This window comes from Oncorhynchus mykiss, chromosome 17 (assembly GCF_057628025.1).
Source record: "Oncorhynchus mykiss isolate SJ-2025 chromosome 17, ASM5762802v1, whole genome shotgun sequence".
In the NCBI taxonomy this organism is placed as follows: Eukaryota; Metazoa; Chordata; class Actinopteri; order Salmoniformes; family Salmonidae; genus Oncorhynchus; species Oncorhynchus mykiss.
In genome coordinates this window covers 35159399-35184530 of record NC_143038.1, presented here as the reverse complement: position 1 = coordinate 35184530, position 25132 = coordinate 35159399, and the positions used below count along the sequence as shown (strand labels likewise).

General features: G+C 42.9%; 1 protein-coding gene across 50 annotated transcripts in view; it reads left to right on the top strand.

Moving 5' to 3' along the window:
* plekha6 (pleckstrin homology domain containing A6) overlaps positions 1-24830 on the top strand; it is a 172192-nt gene extending 147362 nt beyond the window's left edge. For 28 of the 50 annotated variants that reach the window (XM_090205348.1, XM_090205346.1, XM_090205352.1 and 25 more), the window contains 8 exons: positions 1351-1450; positions 2109-2215; positions 2478-2633; positions 3303-3458; positions 15970-16103; positions 16343-16500; positions 19661-19768; positions 21520-24830. In XM_090205348.1, coding sequence (XP_090061474.1) covers positions 1351-1450; positions 2109-2215; positions 2478-2633; positions 3303-3458; positions 15970-16103; positions 16343-16500; positions 19661-19758 — 909 coding nt within the window. In that variant the 3' untranslated portion in view covers positions 19759-19768; positions 21520-24830. Of the gene's footprint in view, positions 1-72; positions 229-1350; positions 1451-2108; positions 2216-2477; positions 2634-3302; positions 3459-15969; positions 16104-16342; positions 16501-19660; positions 19769-21519 lie in introns of all 50 variants that reach the window. The other 22 variants (XM_090205341.1, XM_090205337.1, XM_090205335.1 and 19 more) reach the window with 1 other exon arrangement.
* The last annotated feature ends 302 nt before the right edge of the window (positions 24831-25132 follow it).

The following is a 25132-nucleotide window of genomic DNA, read 5'->3' as shown; positions in this document are numbered from 1 at the left end:
TCCTCCCTTCCTCCTCCATCCTTCCTTCCCTCTCTTCCTCTCCGTCTCCTTCCCTCCTTTTCGTGGCTGTAGGACATTGGCCCGCCACGGCCACCACTTCCCAAATCCTACTGCCCCCTGGAATCGCCCCCCTCCATCCCCCCTCTGCCGTTCGACAGCTCTGCCTGGCCACGCAGCCTGGGCCTGGAGGACGGTTACATTGACGATGAAGAGTCCCACAGCAGAAAGGTATTTGGTGACGGGAGGGTGGGAGGGAGTTACCGTCCCTGCCATGCCCCCGGCCACGCCCCCAAGGAGGTATATGTCCATAACCACTGATTCAGGGACAGATTTATTTTCATACCCCTACTGGGTAAAGTCAGGATAAGCGGTATAATAAACTGATCCTAGATCTGTGGTTAAGGCAACTTCTACCACAAGCGCAGTTGTTACCTGTCCTTGAAGCCATCACTGTCTTCCCCAAAATGTTCCCGAACTCCTAAAGCTTTTTCATTCTTCATCACCCAATCCCTCCACCATACACACTCTCACACCTCTCCGTCTGTTCTAGTGCTTCACTACTCATGACTGCTATTCCACCATCTCTTCCTTCTTTCTCTCGCTCTCCATCTCTGCCTGTTTCAGCTCTCCAAAAGCACCAGCACTAGAAATGATTATTCTCCTCAGTGACACTGGTCTCACCTTAGTATGCTCTTACACATTGAACAACAGCTGTCAATCAATCACTTTCTATGGTTGATACTGCAAACTCTTCAAACATTTAACAGCACATTTGGTTATTGTGTGGCCAACAATATATTAATCAGTTGACCAGTAATTAATCAAACATGTTCTAAAGCAACAATATCAAACAAAAACGAAAACACAATGCAGTATTTTAAATATAATCTAACAATTCATTCTAGTGTACTGGGTGCTTCTGAATGCTACGGCTAAGCTAAGGACGAGTTGCAGGTTCCCATAGGAACGCTAAGGTGGTGGTTTCTTTACCATGTTGTCTGTGTGTCAGTTGGTGTAGTGATGTGGTAGTAATGTGACTGTGCTCGTCCCTGTGCTAGTGCTGTGTCTGTGCTGTAGTGTGTAGACCGTGCGCTTCCGCTTATGCCGGATCTCTTTCCAACCATTGAGCTCTGGAATCTGCCACTATATCTGTCAATAACCCCGTCATTGCTGTCCACACTAATGCATATTATGTAATGCATTCTGTGTTTGGGTAACCACATGGCTAATACCTGTGTAGCTGGGTATGATGCTGTTGCCTGAATAGTGCCAACACTCTCCTGGTGTGTAAAGCTCTTACTTTTGATTGGGTGATGATTCATTATCGCCTCCTCGTGTTCTGTGTTGCAGCAAAAGTATGGTTACCGACAGGATGTGTCACCGGGAGAACGGACCAATAGCAACGAAGCTCAGGAGCTGGATCAGGATCGACAGGCCAACATGAATAAAGGTACAGGAAGCAATGGAGCCTGAGTAATGAAGTTCTGGTTTGTCAGTCTGCATAGGCAGCAATGACTCATACCTTGTAGTCTACTGTTTGAGGCCTTTGTGCGTAAACGTGTAATGCTACCTTGCATTTAAACTAGCAGAGTTATACAATCTCTATGGCGCCAAAAAGTGGAGTTATATTTCAGTTCTCTAAACCTGTACTGGAGCTACTGTGAACTTCTTTATTAATATTACATATGACTTCTTTCGTAAATGCTTTTCTGATCTAATCCCCAACTGTTAGACAATGCTAAACCTTTAAAAAAAAAAAGAAGGCTCCCCTCAGACTCGGAAGGAAATCCACTTCAAATGTCAAACCAAATCTAATAATAGATTAAATGACATCATAATCAAGTATATACTATTGCTAGCACAAAAACAAAATTAGATTACTAATACGGTCCTCATGACTAGCTGGACCTTATAAAAGTCAATTGTTTACAGAACAATAGATTGGATTATAGCCCCCGTGACTCATCCTCTGTGTGGATGCGTCCCAAATGTCATCCTATTCCCTACATAGCGCACTACTCTTGACCAGAGACTATATGGGAAATAGGGTGCCATTTGGGACGCATCATGTCATCCTCTGACACGCTGTTTGTCTGTCCCCTGACCAGTGGGGATTGTTCCTCCCAGAACAAAGTCTCCCATGGAGGACCAGGGCCACTCCTACGACCATGGAATCACCCGACGCAACGGCAAAGTGCCCAATGGAATCTCCAGGGTAGGCAGCATGCCGGAGAGGGCATTATGGAACTCAGGAAGCTTATCATCATGTGGATGATGTGATGTGATCAATAGACATGTATTGTAACTATATTATGATATTTTACCGATTTGATGTTGCCTTTATGTTGTGGGCCTATGTCTGGTGTATTGAAGGGTGCAATCAAATTGATCCTTTAAAAGATCATGAAATTTGACGTTTTATCATATTCCATTGTCATTCCCTCCATCATCATTTCCATGTCATTCCTGTGTCACAGGAGCGCCCGAAGAGTGCAGTGTTCCCTGCTGAGGTGAAGTCCAAGATGAGCATTGAGGAGCAGAACGAGCGTATCCGTAGGAACCAGAGCAGCTCTGTCAGGGACAAGAGACGCAGCCTGAACCTGGGTAGCCAGGCAGGCACAAACTACAGAGTGGTAGGCTCTCATAACTATTTACATATACATATACATTGATAGCCAGCCACCAAGAATATGTACTGCACGTTGAAATGTAACTTGAGTAGGATCCAATATATTGTTCTGGCTAGAGGTATTCTCGGGTCTAAAAAGTTGGACCCGGACCCCGACAGACCTGAGGACAATTCAGACCCGGACCTGAACAGACCCGGTATTTTTTTAAGGGGGATCTGGACCCGAACGGACCCGAGAACCATCAAACCTGAACCCGAATGGACCCGATGACAACCAGACCTAGACCTGAGTGACAAAAAAATATATGTTTTTCAGCCAATTTGCTCTTCTGATTTATGAATACGTTTTGATATGTTGGCTAGGCCTGTCAATAAATTCACCTTATTAGTGTAAAATAAATATGCAATAGGCCATGCGGAGCTGTGGTCAGGTACATTCAGTTCCACACAGGTCTATCAGCTGTAGTTACATAGATCCGAAACCCGATGAAAATCAAACAGGATCCGATCCGGACCAGAGGAAAAGTTTGAATTTTGGGCCCCGACCTGCTCGTGTCCCAGGTCAGATCTGGGGTATTCAGATTTGGGTGGATCCATGAATACCTCTAGTTCTGGCCCCTTTGGTACGGCCTCCCAGTCTCTTTCCTAATTGTTTATCTCTGTGCGTGTCCAGGTGAAGCGGAGGCTAACAGCCCATGAGGTGGACATCAAGGACCTGGAGGCTGCAGTACGGGGCGAGGGGGTGCTGGAATCACCCCGGGAGGAGATTGCTCGCCTCAGACGGTTACAGATGGAACCTGACCACTACGACCTGGACATCGGCAAAGAGGTGAGACACACTCTGGAAACCAAAACAGTGTAATAAAATCCCTATGTGACTATGATCCAGTCGTGAAATGATATCCCAGCAAATATGACCCCATTGGCCCCATGTGTGTGTTTGGTGGGGAAGGTGGGCAGGGGTTAGCCCACACAAAGTACTCACCAAGCCCACACCAGCCCAACACTGACTATTCCAGAATTGGCTAGCCTACACCAAACCTAGCACAGGCTAGCCCACACCAGCCAAACACGGTCTAGCCCACACCAAACCCAGCACAGGCTAGCCCACTACTTAATAATGTAGAGGTGGGGGATAATTTGACTATTCAGGGACATGGTTTGCAAATACCCCAATTCATCTTGTTTAGTTAAAAAATTAAACAAGATAAAAATTACTGACACCATTCAAACCAATCAGGGTTCGTAATTTTCAAGCCAATTGTTTTGGAATCACATTTTTTCAGCTAGAACCTTATAGTTCCAAGGTGACTGTAACGTTGTGTGAAGGATCGGGAAACAGGCGCAGGAATGGGTAATAGGATGTTTTATTGCCCCAATTACATTGTGCCATGTAAAGGCATGGGGACAAAGACCAAACAAACATGTATACAATACACAGAGTTGAAACCCGAACAAAAGTGCGAGGAGTACCTTGAATACATACACGGGACGAGAACCAAAAACACAAGAGTACAATGATACACCACAGGACGAGACCCGTAATCATTTATGCACAATTTGCACGTCACAAAAGCCAAAACAACACAGCACAGGTACTCACAGGCACAACGGACATGGAAACAATAATCGACAGCCCAATGAAAGAACAAAGGTCACATTTATACAAATACAATCAGTGAGGAATATGAACCAGGTGTGCGTAATGACACAGTTCAGTGCCTAGAGGCTAGTGACGTAAACCTTTGAAACTGGTGCACAGAATGAGCAACAGTACCGGAGGGATCCATGACAGTGAAACATTATTTTTGTGCAACCATTACTGAGAGTGCCATTCCAGTTTAAGAGTTCTGTTGTATAATGTAAAACTTTTTATTTTTTAAATCCCCATTTTCGTGATATCCAATCACAATCTTGTCTCATCGATGCAACTCCCCAATGGGCTTTGGAGAGAAAAAGGTTGAGTCATATGTCCTCCGAAACATCACCCGCCTAACCGCGCTTCTTAATATCTTCCCACTTAACCCCGAAGCCACCCGCACCAATGTGTGAGAGGAAATCAATCAAGCCTTGAATCAAACCCAGGTTTGTAGTGATGCCTCAAGCACTGCGATGCAGTGCCTTAGACCGCTGCGCCACTCGGTAGGCTATGTAATATTTTTTTTTGTCTTGTATATTGCCAATGATGAAGTCTATACAGTTGATATATTAGGAATTTTCTCTTGTAAAAATAATAACACACAGTACTGGTCAAAAGTTTGGACACACCTACTCATTCCAGGTTTTTTCTTTAATTTTTACAATTTTCAAAATCCAAATATATTTTTTATTTGAGATTCTTCAAAGCGGCCGCTCTTTTCCTTGATAACAGCTTTGCACACTCTTGGTTTCCTCTCAACCAGTTTCATGAGGTAAACACCTGGAATGCATTTCAATTCACCTTTTCACACGTACCAACAAATGGGTGAGATCATTCAACAGTGGTCCCTGGAGGGTATGCTCAAACCGGTTTGATAAGAATGCTTCTTTAGAACATCTTGACTCAACAGTCAGGATTTGAGCTAGCCATACTGTATTTTCACAGAAACATTTTGCACAAACACAGTCCTTACAAAGTTATGTCCTGAATGCGACGAGTTGATTTTTGGATGCAATGTTCAGACATTCACAGAAGTAGCAACATCATACACAATCATCCAAACCGGAAAATGTAAGCTACATTAGTCCTAACGCTAACTGAGGAAATATTGACGTTACACAAGCGGTCATATTTAGATAACTCTCGGCTGACAGAAACAACAATATGAATTAGCTAACATCAATTACTATTCACAATGAATCACATCACAGGTGAGCTCAACATTGATTGATTGAATAATTGAGTAAAATGCTTTCTAGAAATCGAAAAGTAATCCGATGATGGGTAGTTTGTGTGCACCGCCATATTTGTTTTTCGCGTCAACCAAAGATAATAAGAGAAGACAAGATGAGTTTGGTCTGTTTGCAGTATGCTTGTTGAAGGGGGGGTGTGTCATCTATGATCATTCACTTCCCTTTCTTCACTTCTGTAAGTTTACCCAAAAGATGAGTGAACCATTCCTTCCCCTCATTATAACATCTTTGGTCTGACAGACATTTACGTGACACCCAGAAGGCATTGTTTAATGTCAACAAACATGGTGCCACACATAGCTGGCAAATAGCTTAGCTCATTACAATCAGTACCACTTTCATAAAAGTATTTTACATACATCATAGGTGTCCATTACAATCTATGCAATAATCGGAATGCATTATTTTTCACCAGTACTTGGAAACATGTGAATAAAATTGTAAATACATTATGGTCCATACACACATACTGTATGCTACAGTAGATGCAACAACATGATATATGGAAAATAAGGCACTTACTTTGATAGGATGTCCAAAATTATTTTGTGTAAGGAAAACAACAAGACAGGCAATGTGAGCGCCAGCAAGACTGCGCAAATGTCTGCATACTTGATATCAGGCCAACATAGAAATACAAAAACCCAGAGACCTACAACAACCCTAGACATACAAAAAACATAGACAATACAAAAACTAGCGTACCCACCCTAGTCACACTGACCTAACCAAAATATAAAGAAAACAGAGATATCTAAGGTCAGGGCGCAACAGTACCCCCCGCAGTGCCGGTGCAGGATATCCTGGTCCAAGGAGGTGTACTGGAGACCAGGAGTGCTGAGCCGGCACCATCCGCCCTGGCTGGATGCCCATTCTAGCCCGGCAAATGCGAGGAGCTGGAATAGAGCGCACCGGGCTATGAATGTGAACTGGAGACACCGTGCGCATCACTGCATAACATGGTGTCTGACCAGTCACACACTCTCCACGGTAAGCACGAGGAGTTGGCTCAGGTCTCCAACCTGACTCAGCCAATCTCCCTGTGTGCCCCCTCCAAAAACATTTTATGGGGCTGCCTCTCGTGCTTGTCTCATTGGTACAACTCCTCGTAAAATCGCCGTTCCACTTTCGCTGCCTCTATCGCTTCCTTAGGATGGCAATACTCCCCAGCCTGCGTCCAGGGTCCTGCTCCATCCAGAATCTCTTCCCAGGTCCATTCCTCCTGAATACGCTGCTTGTTCCTTTGTTGGTGGGATCTTTGTTGGTGGGATCTTCTGTCACGTTCGTTATAAGGATCGGACCAAGGCGCAGCGTGGTATAGGTACATTCTTATTTATTAAAAGAATGAAACACTGAACAAAATAACAAAACGAGACATGAAGCTATACAAACGAGTGCTGACAGGCAACTACACATAGACAAGATCCCACAAAACACAAAGGGGAAATGGCTGCCTAAATATGATCCCCAATCAGAGACAACGATAAACAGCTGTCTCTAATTGAGAACCATATCAGGCCAACATAGAAATACAAAAACCCCTAGACCTACAACAACCCTAGACATACAAAAACACTAGACAATACAAAAACTGGCGTACCCACCCTAGTCACACCCTGACCTAACCAAAATATAAAGAAAACAGAGATATCTAAGGTCAGGGCGTGACATTGACAAGTTGAAACATACCCTATAGATAATTAATAGGCAGCTCGTGTTAACTGTTCTGTTGCGTAACAATCACATTTTGGAACAGTGAGTGCATTCTGACATCACGTGCATAAAACAACTCACTCTGGGGCGACCGTTGAAGAAATGTGGAACTCACCTTTGAAAATTGAAAAAGGTGTGCCTTATTAAAAGTTCATTTGTGGAATATCTTTCCTTCTTTCCTTCCTTCTTAATGCATTTGAGCCAATCAGTTGTGTTGTGACAAGGTATGGGTGGTATACAGACCAAGTCCATATTATGGCAAGAACAGCTCAAATAAGCAAAGAGAAATGACAATCCATCATTACTTTAAGACACGAAGGTCAGTCAAACCGGAACATTTCAATAACTTTTAAAATTTCTTCAAGTTCAGTCACAAAAACCATCAAGCGTTATAATGAAACTGGCTCTCATGAGGACTGCCACAGGAAAGTAAGACCCAGAGTTACCTATTCTGCAGAGGATAAGTTCATTGGAGTTACCAGACAGAAATTGCAGCCCAATAAATGCTTCACAGAATTCAAGTAACAGACACATCTGAACATCAACTGTTGAGTGGACACTGCGTGAATCAGGTCTTCATAGTCAAATTGCTGCAAAGAAACCACGACTAAAAGACACCTTTAATAAGAGACTTGCTTGGGCAAAGAAACACGAACAATGGACATAATTGGACACTGTCATTGGACACTGTGCTATCTAACCTCCAAACGAGCTTCAATGCCATACAACACTCCTTCCGCGGCCTCCAACTGCTCTTAAACGCTAGTAAAACCAAATGCATGCTTTTCAACCGATCGCTGCCTGCACCCGCATGCCCAACTAGCATCACCACCCTGGATGGTTCCGACATTGAATATGTGGACATCTATAAGTACCTACAGTGCCTTGCGAAAGTATTCGGCCCCCTTGAACTTTGCGACCTTTTGCCACATTTCAGGCTTCAAACATAAAGATATAAAACTGTATTTTTTGTGAAGAATCAACAACAAGTGGGACACAATCATGAAGTGGAACGACATTTATTGGATATTTCAAACTTTTTTAACAAATCAAAAACTGAAAAATTGGGCGTGCAAAATTATTCAGACCCTTTACTTTCAGTGCAGCAAACTCTCTCCAGAAGTTCAGTGAGGATCTGTGAATGATCCAATGTTGACCTAAATTACTAATGATGATAAATACAATCCACCTGTGTGTAATCAAGTCTCCGTATAAATGCACCTGCACTGTGATAGTCTCAGAGGTCCGTTAAAAGCGCAGAGAGCATCATGAAGAACAAGGAACACACCAGGCAGGTCCGAGATACTGTTGTGAAGAAGTTTAAAGCCGGATTTGGATACAAAAAGATTTCCCAAGCTTTAAACATCCCAAGGAGCACTGTGCAAGCGAATGGAAGGAGTATCAGACCACTGCAAATCTACCAAGACCTGTCCGTCCCTCTAAACTTTCAGCTCATACAAGGAGAAGACTGATCAGAGATGCAGCCAAGAGGCCCATGATCACTCTGGATGAACTGCAGAGATCTACAGCTGAGGTGGGAGACTCTGTCCATAGGACAACAATCAGTCGTATATTGCACAAATCTGGCCTTTATGGAAGAGTGGCAAGAAGAAAGCCATTTCTTAAAGATATCCATAAAAAGTGTCGTTTAAAGTTTGCCACAAGCCACCTGGGAGACACACCAAACATGTGGAAGAAGGTGCTCTGGTCAGATGAAACCAAAATTGAACTTTTTGGCAACAATGCAAAACGTTATGTTTGGCGTAAAAGCAACACAGCTGAACACACCATCCCCACTGTCAAACATGGTGGTGGCAGCATCATGGTTTGGGCCTGCTTTTCTTCAGCAGGGACAGGGAAGATGGTTAAAATTGATGGGAAGATGGATGGAGCCAAATACAGGACCATTCTGGAAGAAAACCTGATGGAGTCTGCAAAAGACCTGAGACTGGGACGGAGATTTGTCTTCCAACAAGACAATGATCCAAAACATAAAGCAAAATCTACAATGGAATGGTTAAAAAATAAACATATCCAGGTGTTAGAATGGCCAAGTCAAAGTCCAGACCTGAATCCAATCGAGAATCTGTGGAAAGAACTGAAAACTGCTGTTCACAAATGCTCTCCATCCAATCTCACTGAGCTCGAGCTGTTTTGCAAGGAGGAATGGGAAAAAATGTCAGTCTCTCGATGTGCAAAACGGATAGAGACATACCCCAAGCGACTTACAGCTGTAATCGCAGCAAAAGGTGGCGCTACAAAGTATTAACTTAAGGGGGCTGAAACATTTTGCACGCCAAATTCTTCAGTTTTTGATTTGTTAAAAAAGTTTGAAATATCCAATAAATGTCGTTCCTCTTCATGATTGTGTCCCACTTGTTGTTGATTCTTCACAAAAAAATACAGTTTTATATCTTTATGTTTGAAGCCTGAAATGTGGAAAAAGGTCGCAAAGTTCAAGGGGGCCGAATACTTTCGCAAGGCACTGTAGGTGTCTGGCTAGACTGCAAACTCTCCTTCCAGACTCATATCAAACATCTCCAATCGAAAATCAAATCAAGAGTCGGCTTTCTATTCCGCAACAAAGCCTCCTTCACTCACGCCGCCAAGCTTACCCTAGTAAAACTGACTATCCTACCGATCCTCGACTTCGGCGATGTCATCTACAAAATGGCTTCCAACACTCTACTCAGCAAACTGGATGCAGTCTATCACAGTGCCATCCGTTTTGTCACTAAAGCACCTTATACCACCCACCACTGCGACTTGTATGCTCTAGTCGGCTGGCCCTCGCTACATATTCGTCGCCAGACCCACTGGCTCCAGGTCATCTACAAGTCCTTGCTAGGTAAAGCTCCGCCTTATCTCAGTTCACTGGTCACGATGGCAACACCCATCCGTAGCACTCGCTCCAGCAGGTGTATCTCACTGATCATCCCTAAAGCCAACACCTCATTTGGCCGCCTTTCGTTCCAGTACTCTGCTGCTTGTGACTGGAACGAACTGCAAAAATCACTGAAGTTGGAGACTTTTATCTCCCTCGCCAACTTCAAACATCAGCTATCTGAGCAGCTAACCGATCGCTGCAGCTGTACATAGTCTATTGGTAAATAGCCCACCCATTTTCACCTACCTCATTCCCATACTGTTTTTATTTATTTACGTTTCTGCTCTTTTGCACACCAATATCTCTACCTGTACATGACCATCTGATCATTTATCACTCCAGTGTTAATCTGCAAAATTGTAATTATTCGCCTACCTCCTCATGCCTTTTGCACACATTGTATATAGACTCCCCCTTTTTTTCTACTGTATTATTGACTTGTTAATTGTTTACTCCATGTGTAACTCTGTGTTGTCTGTTCACACTGCTATGCTTTATCTTGGCCAGGTCGCAGTTGCAAATGAGAACTTGTTCTCAACTAGCCTACCTGGTTAAATAAAGGTGAAATAAATTTTTTTTTTTAAAAATAAGACCGGTGGAAATCTGTCCTTTGATCTGATGAGTCCAAGCTAGTGATTTTTGGTTCCAACTGCTGTGTCTTTGTGAGATGCAGAGTAGGTGAACAGATGATCTCTGCATGTGTAGTCCCCACCCTGAAGCATGGAGGAAGAGGTGTGATGGTGTGGGGGTGCTTTGCTGGTGACACTGTCTGTAATTTTTTTGAATTCAAGGCACACTTAACCAGCATGGCTACCACAGCATTCTGCAGTGATACACCATCCCATCTGGTTTGCGCTTGTGGGACTATCATTTGTTTATCAACAGGACAATGACCCAACACACCTCCAGGCTGTGTACGGGCTATTAGAAGGAGGGTGATGGAGTGCTGCATCAGATTAACTGGCCTCCACAAGCACCCGACCTCAACCCAATTGAGATGGTTTGGGATGAGTTTAAATGTTTTATTTCATTCACAAAAGTGACCTGGCCAAGATAAAGTAAAGCAGTGCGACAAAAACAACAACAAAGAGTTAGTTACACATGGGATAAACAAACGTACAGTCAATAACACAATAGAAAATCTGTATACAGTGTGTGCAAATGAAGTAAAGAGGTAAGGCAATAAATGGGCCATAGTGGTGAAGTAATTACAATTTATCACTTACCACTGGAGTGATAGATGTGCAAGTAGAAAAACTATATATATGGGGATAGTTGGTTGAATGGGCTATTTACAGATGCTGACAGCCGATGCTTGAAGTTAGTGAGGGAGATATACGTCTCCAGCTTCAGGGATTTTTGCAATTTGTTCCAGTCATTGGCAGCAGAGAACTGTAAGGAAAGGCAGCCAAAGCAGGTGTTGGCTTTGGGGATGACCAGTGAAATATACCTGCTGTAGCGCGTGCTACGGGTGGGTATTGCTATGTTGACCAGTGAGCTGAAATAAGGCACATCTTTAACTAGCAAAGACTTATAGATGACCTGGAGCCAGTGGGTTTGGCGACAAATATGAAGCGAGGACCAGCCAACGAGAGCATACAGGTCACAATGGTGGGTAGCATATGGGGCTTTGGTAACAAAACGGATGGCACTGTGATAGACTGCGTCCAATTTTTTGAGTAGAATGTTGGAGGTTATTTTGTAAAGGACATCGCCGAAGTCAAGGATCGGCAGGATAGTCAGTTTTACGAGAATATGTTTGGCAGCATGAGTGAAGTAGGCGTTGTTGCGAAATAGGAAGCCAATTCTAGATTTATTTTGGGATTGGAGATTCTTAATATGAGTCTGGAAGAATAGTTTAAGAGGAGTTGGAGGCCACGGAAGGAGTGTTATGTAGCATTGAAGCTTGTTTTGAGGTTTGTTAACACATTGTCCAAAGAAGGGCCAGATGTATACAGAATGGTGTCGTCTGTGTAGAGGTGGATCAAAGAATTAACAAGAGCGACATCATTGATACAGTTGAATTCGAAAGTTTACATACACTTAGGTTGGAGTCATTGAAACTAGTTTTTCAACCACTCCACACATTTGTTGTTATCGTTTTGGCAAGTCAGTTAGGATATCTACTTTGTGCATGACATTTACATACACTAAGTTGACTGTGCCTTTAAACAGCTTGGAAAATTACAGATTTTTTAAAATGTCTTTAGAAGCTTCTGAAAGGCTAATTGACATAATTTGAGTCAATTGGAAGTGTACCTGTGGATGTATTTCAAGGCATACCTTCAAACTCAGTGCCTCTTTGCTTGACATCATGGGAAAATCAAAAGAAATCAGCCAAAAGAATTGTAGACCTCCACAAGTCTGGTTCATCCTTGGGAGAAATTTCCAAATGCCTGAAGGTACCATGTTCATCTGTACAAACAATAGTATGCAAGTATAAACACCATGGGACCACGCAGCTGTCATCCTGCTCAGAAGGGTGATTATGATATAATTTAGGACCTTGAGTGTGGCTGAGGTGCACCCGTGACCAGCTCGGAAACCAGATTGCATTGCGGAGAAGGTACAGTGGGATTCGAGATGGTCGGTGATCTGTTTGTTCACTTGGCTTTCGAAGACTTTAGAAAGGCATGGCAGGTTGGATATAGGTCTGTAACAGTTTGGGTCTAGAGTGTCTCCCCCTTTGAAGAGGGGGATGACAGCGGCCGCTTTCCAATCTTTAGGAATCTCAGACGATACGAAGGAGAGGTTGAACAGACTAGTAATAGTGGTTGCGACAATGGCGGCGGATGATTTTAGGAAGAGAGGGTCCAGATTGTCTAACCCAGCTGATTTGTAGGGATCCAGTTCCTGCAGCTCTTTCAGGACATCAGCTGTCTGGATTTGGGTGAAGGAAAAGCAGCCCCCCCCCCACCCACCCCGCTGCAGAGTTGTTGGCCGTGGTTGGGGTAGCCAGGTGGGAAGCGTGACCCGCAGTAGAGAAATGCTTATTGAAATTCTCAATTTTTGTGGATTTATCAGTGGTGACAGTGTTTTCCTAGCCTCAGTGTAGTGGGCAGCTGAGAGGAGGTGCTCTTATTCTCCATGGTGTACCAAAACTTTTTGGAATTAGTGCTGTAGGATGCAAATTTCTGTTAGAAAAAGCTAGCCTTTGCTTTCCTAACTGACTTTGTATAGTGGTTCCTGACTTCCCTGAAAAGTTGCATATCGCGGAGACTATTCGAAGCTAGTGCAGTGTGCCGCAGGATGTTTTTTTGCTGGTCAAGGGCAGTCAAGTCTGGAGTGAACCAAGCGCTATATCTGGTCTTAGTTCTAACAGTTTTTGAAAGGGGCATGCTTTTTTAAGATGGTTAGGAAGGCACTTTTAAAGAACAACCAGGCATCCTCTACTGACAGGATGAGGTCAATATCCTTCCAGGATACCCGGGCCAGGTTGATTAGAAAGACCTGCTCGCATAAGTGTTTTAGGGAGCGTTTGACAGTGATGAGGGGTAGTCGTTTGACCGCGGACCCATAGCGGACGCAGTCAATGAGGCAGTGATCGCTGAGATCCTGGATGAAAACAGCAGAGGTGTATTTAGAGGGCAAGTTGGTCAGGATGATGTCTACGAGGGTGCCCATGTTTACAGATTTGGGGTTGTACCTGGTAGGTTCCTTGATAATTTGTGTGAGATTGAGGGCATCTAGTTTAGATTGTAGGACGGCCAGGGTGTTAAGTGAAGAGTGAAGGAAAAGCAGCCAACAAGTGCTCAGCATATGTGGGAACTCCTTCAAGACTTTTGGAAAAGCATTCCAGGTGAAGCTGGTTGAGAGAATGCCAACAGTGTGCAAAGCTGTCATCAAGGCAAATGATGGCTACTTTGAAGAATCTAAAACACTTTTTTGGTTACTACATGATTCCATGTGTGTTTTTCATAGTTTTGATGTCTTCGCTATTATTCTACAATGTAGAAAATAGTAAAAACCTTTGAATGAGTAGGTGTGTATCCAAACTTTTGACTGGTACTGTATATACAGTGCATTCGGAAAGTTTTCAGACCCCTTCATTTTTTCCACATTTTGTTATATTACAGCCTTTTTTTTCTTTTTTTTCTCTCATCAATCTACATACAATACCCCATAATGACAAAACAAAAAAAAGTTTTTAGACTGAAATATCATATTTACATAAGTATTCAGTCATTTTACTCATTACTTTGTCAAAGCACTTTTGGTAGCGATTACAGCCTCAAGTCTTCTTGGGTATGGCTTGGTGCACCCTTATTTGGGGAGTTTCTCCTCTCAAGCTCTGTCAGGTTGGATGGTTGGATCTTCAGTGATGTTCAATGGGGTTCAAGTCTGGACTCTGGCTGGCCCACTCAATGACATTTAGAGACTTGTCCCGAAGCCACTCCTGCATTGTCTTGGCTGTGTGAACTGAACAAAAATATAAATGCAACATGTAAAGTATTGGTCCCATTTTTCATGAGCTGAAATTAAAGATCTCAGAAATGTTCCATACGCACAAAAAGTGTATTTCTCAAAAATATTGGTGCACAAATGTGTTTACGTCTCTGTGAGTGAGCATTTCTCCTTTGCCAAGCTAATCTATCCACGTGACAGTTGTGGTATATCAAGAAGCTGTTTAAACAACATGATCATTACACAGGTGCACGTTGTGCTGGGGACGATAAAAGGCCACTCTAAAATGTGCAGTTTTGTCACACAACACAATGCCACAGATGTCTCAAGTTTTGAGGGAGCTTGCAATTGGCATGCTGACTGCAAGAACATCCAACAGAGCTGTTGCCAGGTAATTGAATGTTAATTTCTCTACCATAAGCCACCTCCAAAGTCATTGGCAGTCCTCCAAAGCCATCCAACCAGCCTCACAACCGCAGACCACGTGTAACCACGCCAGTCCATGACCTGCACATCCTGCTTCTTAAGGGTGGGCTTATGTCAGGCAGTGAGGGCTGCCCTTGGAGCAAACTACCTTGGTGCCAATATGGAGCCGATGAGCATAGGTGCATCGGCACAATGTGTGCAGTCTACATGGGTCCAATGTTTTAACCCTCATTTGTTTGCTGGGAAAAGATGAGCTTATTTCAAGCAAAGTGAAGGCTGCCCTTACAGGATATGGGCTGCCCACACTGGGACACACTGGGGCAATGCCTTTGGGTCCAATGTGGATTCGATGAGGAAAGGCACATGGGCCCAATGTGGGCAGCCTACTTTTAGACCGCATTGTGTTAATCTGGGCATGTTTGCTGGGTTAGCGCTTTATGCAAAGTTAATGAAACACTTTGATAACAGCCTGAAGTGATTTCAGTAACACTTCATTCTGTAGTGCTGTCTCAGATGGTAATTGTTTTATATTTTAAAATGACATGGTAATTGCTTAGTTTTATATGAACATTAAACTCTCTAGCAACAGCTCTAGTGGACATTCTTGCAGTCAGCATGAATTGAGGAAGTCAGCTTCCTCAAAACTTGAGACATTTGTGGCATTGTGTTGTGTGACAAAACAGCTAATTTTAGAGTGTCCTTTAATTGTCCCCAGCGCAAGGTACATCTGTGTAATGATCATGCTGTTTAATGAGCTTCTTGATATGCCACACTGGTCAGTTGGATGGATTATCTTGGCAAAGGAGAAATTCTCACTAACAGGGATGTAAACAAATGTGTGCACAACATTTTAGAAAAGTATGCCTTTTGTGCGTATGGAACATTTCTGGGATCTTTTATTTCAACTCATGAAAAATGAGACCAACACTTTACATGTTGCATTTATATTTAGTTCAGTATAAATGGCCCATCAAGTAAAAGGTTACAAAACCTCTTCTGACATGTGTGGTGTCCTCAGCTTTGTGCTCCAGACAAGGTTCTGATCCCGGAGCGCTACCTGGATGTGGAGCCCAACACTCCTCTCAGCCCAGAGGAGCAGAAGGAGAAACAGAAGAAAGTAGAGAGGATCAAGACTCTCATTGCCAAATCAAAGTAAGTACAGACACCACAAACTACTGTCCAACACACCCCTCACTCACACATACGTACAGAAGTGTGTTTACTCACATTTTGACTATACTTTCTCTCCGCTCCATCTTCTGTTTCATGAAGTTTTATGAAATGCCATATGCTCTGTATTAAAAGTTATAATTTAATCTCCTTTCTCTTGCTCTCTTTGTCACACTTTCTCCCTCCCTTCTCTCCCCTGCCACCTCTCCCTCTCCCTCCAGTCTCCAGAATGTGGTTCCCCTGTTGGATGGTCCTACTGAGGGGGGCGGTCCTCATCACCAGGGCAACCCAGAGCAGAAGATCCAGGAGCAGGAGAAGAGGATCGAGATTTCCTGTGCTCTGGCCGCCGAGGCCTCGCGACGCTCCCGCCTGCTCTCCGGTGAGGACGCCTCAGCCGCCTGCCGCTCCACTGCCACCACCCCGACCACCCTGTCACTGCGGTTACTGCCTTCACAGTTACCGTTGCCCACCCCGACCGTGGCCCTGTTGCCCCCCTGCCACAGAGGGGACCCCCTAGCGATGACAGGCGATGTGTTGCTGAAACACCTCCCCCTTCCTCCAAAACCCCTTCCCTCCTCCCCTCTATGACACACATTTCCTCTACCAATCACTGAAATGATCAATCCCTCTCCTGTTTGCAACACACTCAACACTCAGCATCAATGACAGCTTTTTAGGGGTTAAATTGGAGGTGAACATAGTGGAACTGCCTTGTTCGAAATAAAAATATTTTGATAAAATATATACAGTAATTTTGGGGGGAAAAGTTTCTAAGGCCCAGTTTCATGAAGAATAAAATCCCAATATAACCCCTAGTTACATCTCACTGTCAAATGTCTGCAAAATATCCGCTGCTTAAACCCAGCCAACCACACTCCTTCACTCCCTCATTGTCTGCTGTACTGCAATATACTCCACTATCCACTGTCCACTACTCAACTACTACCTAACCCAAACCAGCCACACCCTTAGTTCCTCACCGTGTGCTGTAGTGTACACCTGGGGTGTTTTCACTAGAAACCAAAGGGAGCAATTGGGATGAAATGGGGAGAAACCTACCTGAATTTGTCTACTATGAAACTCTCGTTGTCTTTGCGGTACATTTTCCATTACAAAACATTTTGCTAGAGCTTGCGACACAGTGCATTAAATGAAGAAAAAAAACTGGTCACAGTTACACTCATTGCTATTCTGTATCTGTATCCTCTCCTACAAAAAGGGTTCATAAACCTTGTCATTTCACAGGGCATCCAAAGACAATGCCACATGTTACCTGTCCCTGTCCCCAGAGCAATAGATTAACAGAGATATGATCAACTCAGATGAACCAAGATTTAGAATCTGTAATGTCGCCATGTTACCACCAAGCGTTCTAAAATGATAATCTTCCATTGAGAAATCCAAATAAGAATGCATTGTTGTGGAAAGTATGGTGCCAGCAGGGAAGATTTACCAAACTGTTATCTCTAGTTCCTGCTGTCTCGCTGTCTGTTTCACTAGTCCACTTCTGTCCATGCGATGCACGTTTGACCACAATATTGTTTTAGGACTCAACGCCCAACTGAGTATTCTTCTCAATGCATTCTCAATTGACGCTGATGAAGATTTTATCTAAAGTGCATTACAGGGGCTTGGAAACACGATGACGTGTCAAAAGTTGGCAAATAATGAGTATGACAACCTTTTGTCATCACCAGATTGCCTTTAGATGGAGTAGCACTTTATCTCGCTAGCTAAGACTGAGGGGACAGCATCGGATTGTAGCTAGCTAACATTAGCATTGCTGCATTTGATGAACTTAATTAGCTAATGGTAACATTTCCATTCCTTTAAAGTACATTTGACGACATCATAATGATGAAAAAGTGGTTTCCTACTAATTATTTGCCCACTTTAGCAATGACATCATATGTCCAGGCCACTATAGTGTACTTTAGATTCCTTAGCCCCTCTTCAGTGACTGTACACCAGGAGTGGTTTGCACCAGCTGTGCATAAAAAAGTTGGTCCTAAATAATGGTTCGGCGTAGATATGACTTTGGTAGCAGGATTTACACTTGTTGCACCCCCCCAAAAAATAACTTGTTGTAGCCAAATCCGGCATAAGCAATGCAATGTGATGCTTCAAAGTGATGGTTGCTAGGCAGCGCCTGTTACTAGGCTGTTACCATCTTTGTGGCAGTTCTAAACTTTGCAAGGCATGTCCCATCACTTCGCAAAGCCTATCACTATGCATTAATGTTTTCTTAACCACAACTGGCTGGATGAATTAATAATTGCTGTGAGAATGAATATCACTGAATTACAAAAATATTGGGGTAAAGTATGCTAACGCCATTAAAGGTATTTATCATATTGTAATGAAACAGGCAGGGAGCAGGCATCGAACCCTCGACCTTCAAGCCCGAAATCCAGCGCGCAATCGACTTTGCCCCAAAAGCATGTTCATACGGCTGAGTCGATATCCGCGCTTATAAACCCAGGGTCGTTACACTATTATTGCTTACTGAAATTAAGTCATCCAACTGTTTTAAATACTTTAAAGCAATAGCCGTGTGTGGTCAACTATAACCCCACTGGAGCAACGCCCCCAGTAGCCCTTTTGGCACCAGTATGCTGGAGGAATCTTAAGAACGTTCATAACAATGACATGACATGAATGAGTGGTGGAGGTGCAACCCATGAATAGTGAGATTGACTTTTTTTTTTCTGAAAACTACAGCACAATTTCTCACCGCTTAAAACATATCACTATCTCTGTCTCTACCCTAGCACAACCAACCACATATCACTTATGCATAGTCATCACAGATTATGATCATGGGAAATTGAACATAAATTTGTCAATGTAAAGTGATGACATGAAGGAAAACATTTTTAATTTTTTTTATCAAGTCTCATAGGACTCTTAAGTATTCAATCATACTGTGTGCTGCCTGCTATCCGTCTTAAAACCATACCTTTGAGCATGGTCCACCCTTGACTGGACAGATACTGTTATTGTCCAGCTGCACAGAGTTCAGTACCACGTATCTGTTACGCTGCTGGTGCCAGATCGCAGACTTTGTTTTATCTTGCGTCCAGAAAAGCACTTTGCAAAATGTTCAACCATATTATCTTTATAGTCATAATATCCTATCCACATATATTCTGCAAGTTTACCTACAATTTGTTACTTACGTTCATGCTTTCTGTCGTTACAAGCGTTTACTTTGTCAATGTAATCTAGGTAACAGCTGTTCAAACTGCTTCATTTTATAAAGTCTTCTGAATGTGTGTAGTCAAACTCCAGATCCAGGTGTAACAATTTCTTCCGTGCAACATTCTATTGCTTACGCAGTACAAAGCTATACAGGCTTAGCACCATATCCCTACAGATGTATCCCCACAAGCATAACCATATCCTGTTATGCTTGTGGGGTGGAGTGAGTGCACAGTCCTCCCTGTTGTAGCTGCCTCAACCCTTTATTATTGCTTTACACCTTCATGTTTTGCTATTTGTTTTGCTCGTTCTCACCTCACACCCCCATTCCATTCCAGCCCAGTGCGCCCCCAGCCTCCCCGCCTCCCCGACCAACCTGGCCCCTCCCCCGTCCTCCACCGACTTCTCCGACTCCGTTCACATCATGAAGGTGTGAGTCTGTGAAGGTGAGTCCCCGCCCACCAACCACACCTGCCACCCCCTCCCCCCCTCCCTCTTCACCCCCTCCCTGGTCCCCACCTCCTACCTCACACCTCCTCCTTCACCTCTCCTGGTTTGGGCAGGCATCTTAGTTTTTCACTCATGTGATGTCTTGACCAATGGCAGCAAGTGGAAATTGTATTGCTATCTGCTTTACTCAATTGTTTTATTAACTGAAAACTGGTTTGGAATGCTCTCAATGAACAGTGCTAACACAATATTTATGTTTACTAAACCGAAATAACCGTATGACAATCGTATATTACTACCAGTAAAATATCCCTTGAAGATTTGTGGATGCCTCCCCCTGAAGTCGGGATTATCTGTCTCTCAGCTTGTGCTGATGTAGGACACGGAGAGGAAGTGAGACTGAAATGACGCTGTTAGAGAGAGTGCAGACAGCTGACTCAGATGTGAAGTTAGCTACCCTGTACTTGTACACAGGGTTAAATTAGTAGTGCTAAGCAGGGGCAATTCAAGATGGGGCCTCTGCCAGGGACCAGTCAATTTAGAGCTATGTTCTTTGAATGAAGCCAGGCTGCCACGTCCAACACATACTCAGCAATAAATGGCAATAATGATAAACTGCTGTTTCAGACTTGAAGCTAACAGCTGTCTCATTAAACTAATAGGAGGATCAAGCTTCCTGTCAGCACCATTTGGACCAGCGGAGATCAAATGTCAGATCGTTTCTGTCATTTTTCATTAGCTTATGTGCTTGGTTATGACCATAATCACCATAATCACGGTCCTGTCATTCCTGGACAAAAACATACAGCTCACAAACGATCCTGATTTACTTCCCCGCATTGTGTTTGACAAAAACAACTTGAGATATTGGCAAAAACATCTTGAGATATCCGCCTTACTTTTAAACATTGGTAGGGTCACACATGGCCCTTCCCAAAACCCAGGTGCACAAATTGAATGCAGACTTGAACAAATGGCACAACAATGCAATACCGTAAAAGAGCTTGAAGTCCTCGGGTAGTATCGTTAGTTCCAACCTAATGTCTTTCTGCTTGATTCATGGTGTTCAGGGTCTGTTGTCTGCATACTCACACCAAACGGTTTGATTCTAAATGTATTATATAAAGTGGCGGTCCCACTTCAATGGCTTTCTATTACCATTGTTGTTGTTTTCAAGCTGATGTTAGTTCATCAAATCAAATGATATTGGTCACATACATATGGTTAGCAGATGTTAATGCGAGTGTAGCGAAATGCTTGTGCTTCTAGTTCCGACAGAGCAGTAATTTCTAACAAGTAAAAAGGTGAAAAGCACCATTGTGGACTTGTACCCAAATTGCAACCATGCAGAGTATGTTCAGTGGAAAATGACTCAAGTCGATGTTGCACTGCAGCTTTCTCAGCCTTGTTGTAACATCTATTGAGTCCCCTCAATAACCACTCTTAAAGATAAAAGGGGCACATCCTGTACTCAACGACAGAACCCTCAGCAGTGATTGGAACAAACTGGCCTGAAGTGGAGTGGTTTACCAAAATGAGGCAGCACAGAGAGTTGTCCTGTGGTCAAATAAGCATTTAGAGAGTCACACAAACAAATAGCAGAAAGGCAACTCATCTGAGTCTGGAAACATTTCCTTTCTCTGCTTTCAATTTTCATTGTGTCTTTGTTTGAGTGTTTTGTAAAAGTGAGTTTTACTGGGATTAAAGAATGTTTTCTCTCTCTCATCTCGCTCTCTTTCATCTCTAGCTCAAGCTCTGGCTGCCGTCAAGTTTGACGGAGCGTCCTTCTGAGGATCCACTGGAATATAAAAAAAATGCCCAAAGAAACTGGTTAATCTCCCAGACCATCTGCCCGCCGGTGTATAAACCCAATGACCTCCACAACAACACAACCGGAAACATGAGGCGGTCACAGGAAGTTTGGGAAGTTGACCACCTGAGGACTTTTTCAAGGCAAACAGACTATGATGGAGGCCCACACCTCCCACCACAAGGGGGTCTATAACGGCTCCCTCCACTCTCTCTCTATCCTTCACCACACTTACACAATTCTTCTTAGTCTAGGCCTGGCAGAAAATAGCTTCTCTGTAAGGGCAGGTAACGCAAACTAAACAAATGCAAATAAAACACAATGCTGTCATGTTTCACTATTTTGGGGATGATGCGTTTGACACAGCATTTGATACTACTAAGCTAGCCAGAAACCAGGGGGTGTATACAGCACTCAAACATGCTCTCCTCCATGCTACACTGACAGTGAGACTGTTTCAACAGTTTTTCTCCGTTACTCAGCTCAGGAAAGGTGTATGCTATAGAGAGATTAGAAGGTCCACAGAGACTAGAAGCCCAGGACAGTAGAGTTCTGTGACTGAACGGTTCAGGAGGGGACTTAACGTACGTGATGCACGGATCTCTGTTAAGATGAAGAGGGATTAGGACTGCCGGTGCTGGACTTCAGGAAGAGGGACTGGGGAGTGAGAGCTTCTTATTGGTGCAGAGAGCAGTAGAACCAATCAGAGGCTGATGTTACAGTGTAACAGGAAATGGTCACAGAAGAGGAGACGGACAGATGGTAGTTCAAGAACCATAAAGAGAGATAGGAGTGGGAACAGTAACATAACATAGGGTTTCCCAAACTCGATCCTTGGGCCCCCCTGGGTGGACATTTTGTTTTTTGCCCTAGCACTAAACAGCTGATTCAGGATCGAGTTTGGGGAAACCCTGACACAACAGGAAATGGCCAATGTTGTTTTGTCTCTGATTGGCTCCTAGGTAATTGTTTCAAACTCAGTTAAACAGCCCTTGCCCTTCGACTTCCTGGCGTCGTCTTCAGAGGCCATTAGTGGGAGAGCTGTACTGTATGAAAGTACCCCCCCCCCTCAATACAGTGGTCGCAGGAAATTGGTGTACAGCAGTGTTTGCATGAGTCTCCCTTCGATTCCTTCCAACACCTCTCATCCCAGGTGAGGAACACACCTATTGAACACCCAACCCACTGTGACGCCTGCCTCCCAACCTTTTCTCCAGGCTAGGCTACACCCCCTCTGTCCCCTTTCCCGTCCTACACCCAGGGCTGGTTGGGACTTATATGTGTATGTGTGTGACTGTCTGCAGGAAGACCTATCCTGCCTCACTCTGAAACCGCTGTTAGTTCTCTGGTAACTGTGTGTCTTGATGTGAGTACAGCCCACACACCATTGGCATTAAAGCCATTGGACTCCTCTTAGTTCTCTCACTGCTATAAGACCTTACTTCAGTGGTACAGTATGTCAATAGATACATGTGTAGATAAAATCTCTCTATATCTACATTTATATATATACATATATATATATACAGTACAGTATATAGTATGTGGAAAGACGTCAGTAAAAAAAAAAAAGAAGTGACCTTAGAATAAGTCTGCTGGTTGAAACACTTGTTTGTGTTAAGATGGGCCAGCAACCTGCATCACAGCCAACTTACAGTGTGTACATATCAGAAAGCTAAATGCATCCTACATGTATCATATCCCTAATATTATACAGTGCTATGTTGAAGACTGAACCTTTTTTAGCATATAGAGATCGTTTATTCTGATCAATACGTTTTTACCTCTCAAAATACATCTAATTATTTTTCTATGAACCATCACTTCTAACGTGATCAACCACTTTGGGTGAGAGATAGATCGACACAGAAATATATAGACATATTGCTGTCCTGGTCAGGGTTGGAGGAGCTCATATATTATACACGTATATGACAAGTCACTCCACATTCTAAGTGGAGGATGTATCATGGTGCAGGTATGTGCAACATCCTCGTCGTCCTCCTGTCCTCTAATATAAGTTGCCGACCCATCCTTTGCATTTTGGCTGTCTCTTAATAAGGAACATTTTGTTTGTCAGTCGATCACTGTTAGCGTCTCCAGATTGAACCTGTGGCCCTCTGAAAGCGCAGCCCTTTCTATTCCTGTCTACATTCCTCCCTCGCAATCCACCCATCTCTCCTTCTCTGTCTTTTTTCCTCCATCCATCCGTTTCTCCCCCTTTGTAATATTGGCTCAGAGGCAATGCTGTGTCTGTATAAGAGGATGTCTTTCTTCAGACTCAAGCCATCATGTTTGGAGGCAAGGGAAACATTAGTGTACACAGCAGATTATTATTATAAAAAATAAAAAAAAGTCTGAAGAAAATAGTTATATTTTTTTCTTGTTTGAGAAAGGGACAACTAAGGTCAAAAGATGCAGTACATATTTTTTTAGACTCATGGGTATTTGATGACTAAAATAAGGTTTCAGCGACAGGTTACATTTTTAGCATGTAATCAGGAATGTTTTGCGTTTTTCACAATATTGGGGGAAAATGATTATTGCTAAAATATTTTTTTAATTTGCTTTTAAGATTTGTCTTGAAGGCCCTGGTTTAAAGATGATTTTGAAAATATTGGTATTTTTGGAACAATTGGCCTCATAATGTGTTGAGAAACACAAAACAGCCAAATACGGGGTGTCCAATATTTGATAAAAAATGTAGCATTTATGGCTAATAATGATGTGGAAAGATTTAGCACATTGGTCTATGTACATATTTCCCATTTCAACTACGTATATCTTAATAATAACATCAACTGTTGCTATTTTGGCGAAAAATACACAAAATGCTTGAACTATGCAAATAAAAAAGTGAAAAATCATATGCTTGCTTTAGGAAAACCTTCTTGCAATAAAGTGAATGTATACAAATATATACAGTATGTGTTTCTCTTTAGATGTTTTCGGAATATTCCGCCGTACTTTCTAAGAAAAATTATAATCATAATCATTGATATTATTACCGTTATTGTTTTGATCATGTTATTGATGTTGAGTATCACTGCCAAAATAATTATACTACTGATCATCATACTTTCTGTCTGTTATATTAATAGACCTTTACTGACAATATCATAAGGACTCATTATATCATATGGACTCTTACATTATATCATAAGGACTCTTATATTATATCATATGGACTTTGTTATATTCTATTCTATGTGTATGTCTGATAAATAAACCTGATGATATCATGTAGACTTTGAAGACTGACTGGATGTGTGGAAGACACAGTATGAAATCAACTGTCATTTAACTTTCAGTATTCCTTTGGTGAAAAAAATGTATCCTGTGTCTCGTACAAATTTGACTGAAAGATGATGGAGACCCGGACATGGTGAAATTATGGGGCTCGCATTGAGAACACTTTCTGGACTGTGCTACATGGTCAACAATACTGGACTTCATAGGTAACTCATTTACACACTCCAATAAAGTATATTTGAATTATTATAAGGCAAAGCTATCATCTGTTTGTTCTTACTGGCATGAGTAGCCTAGT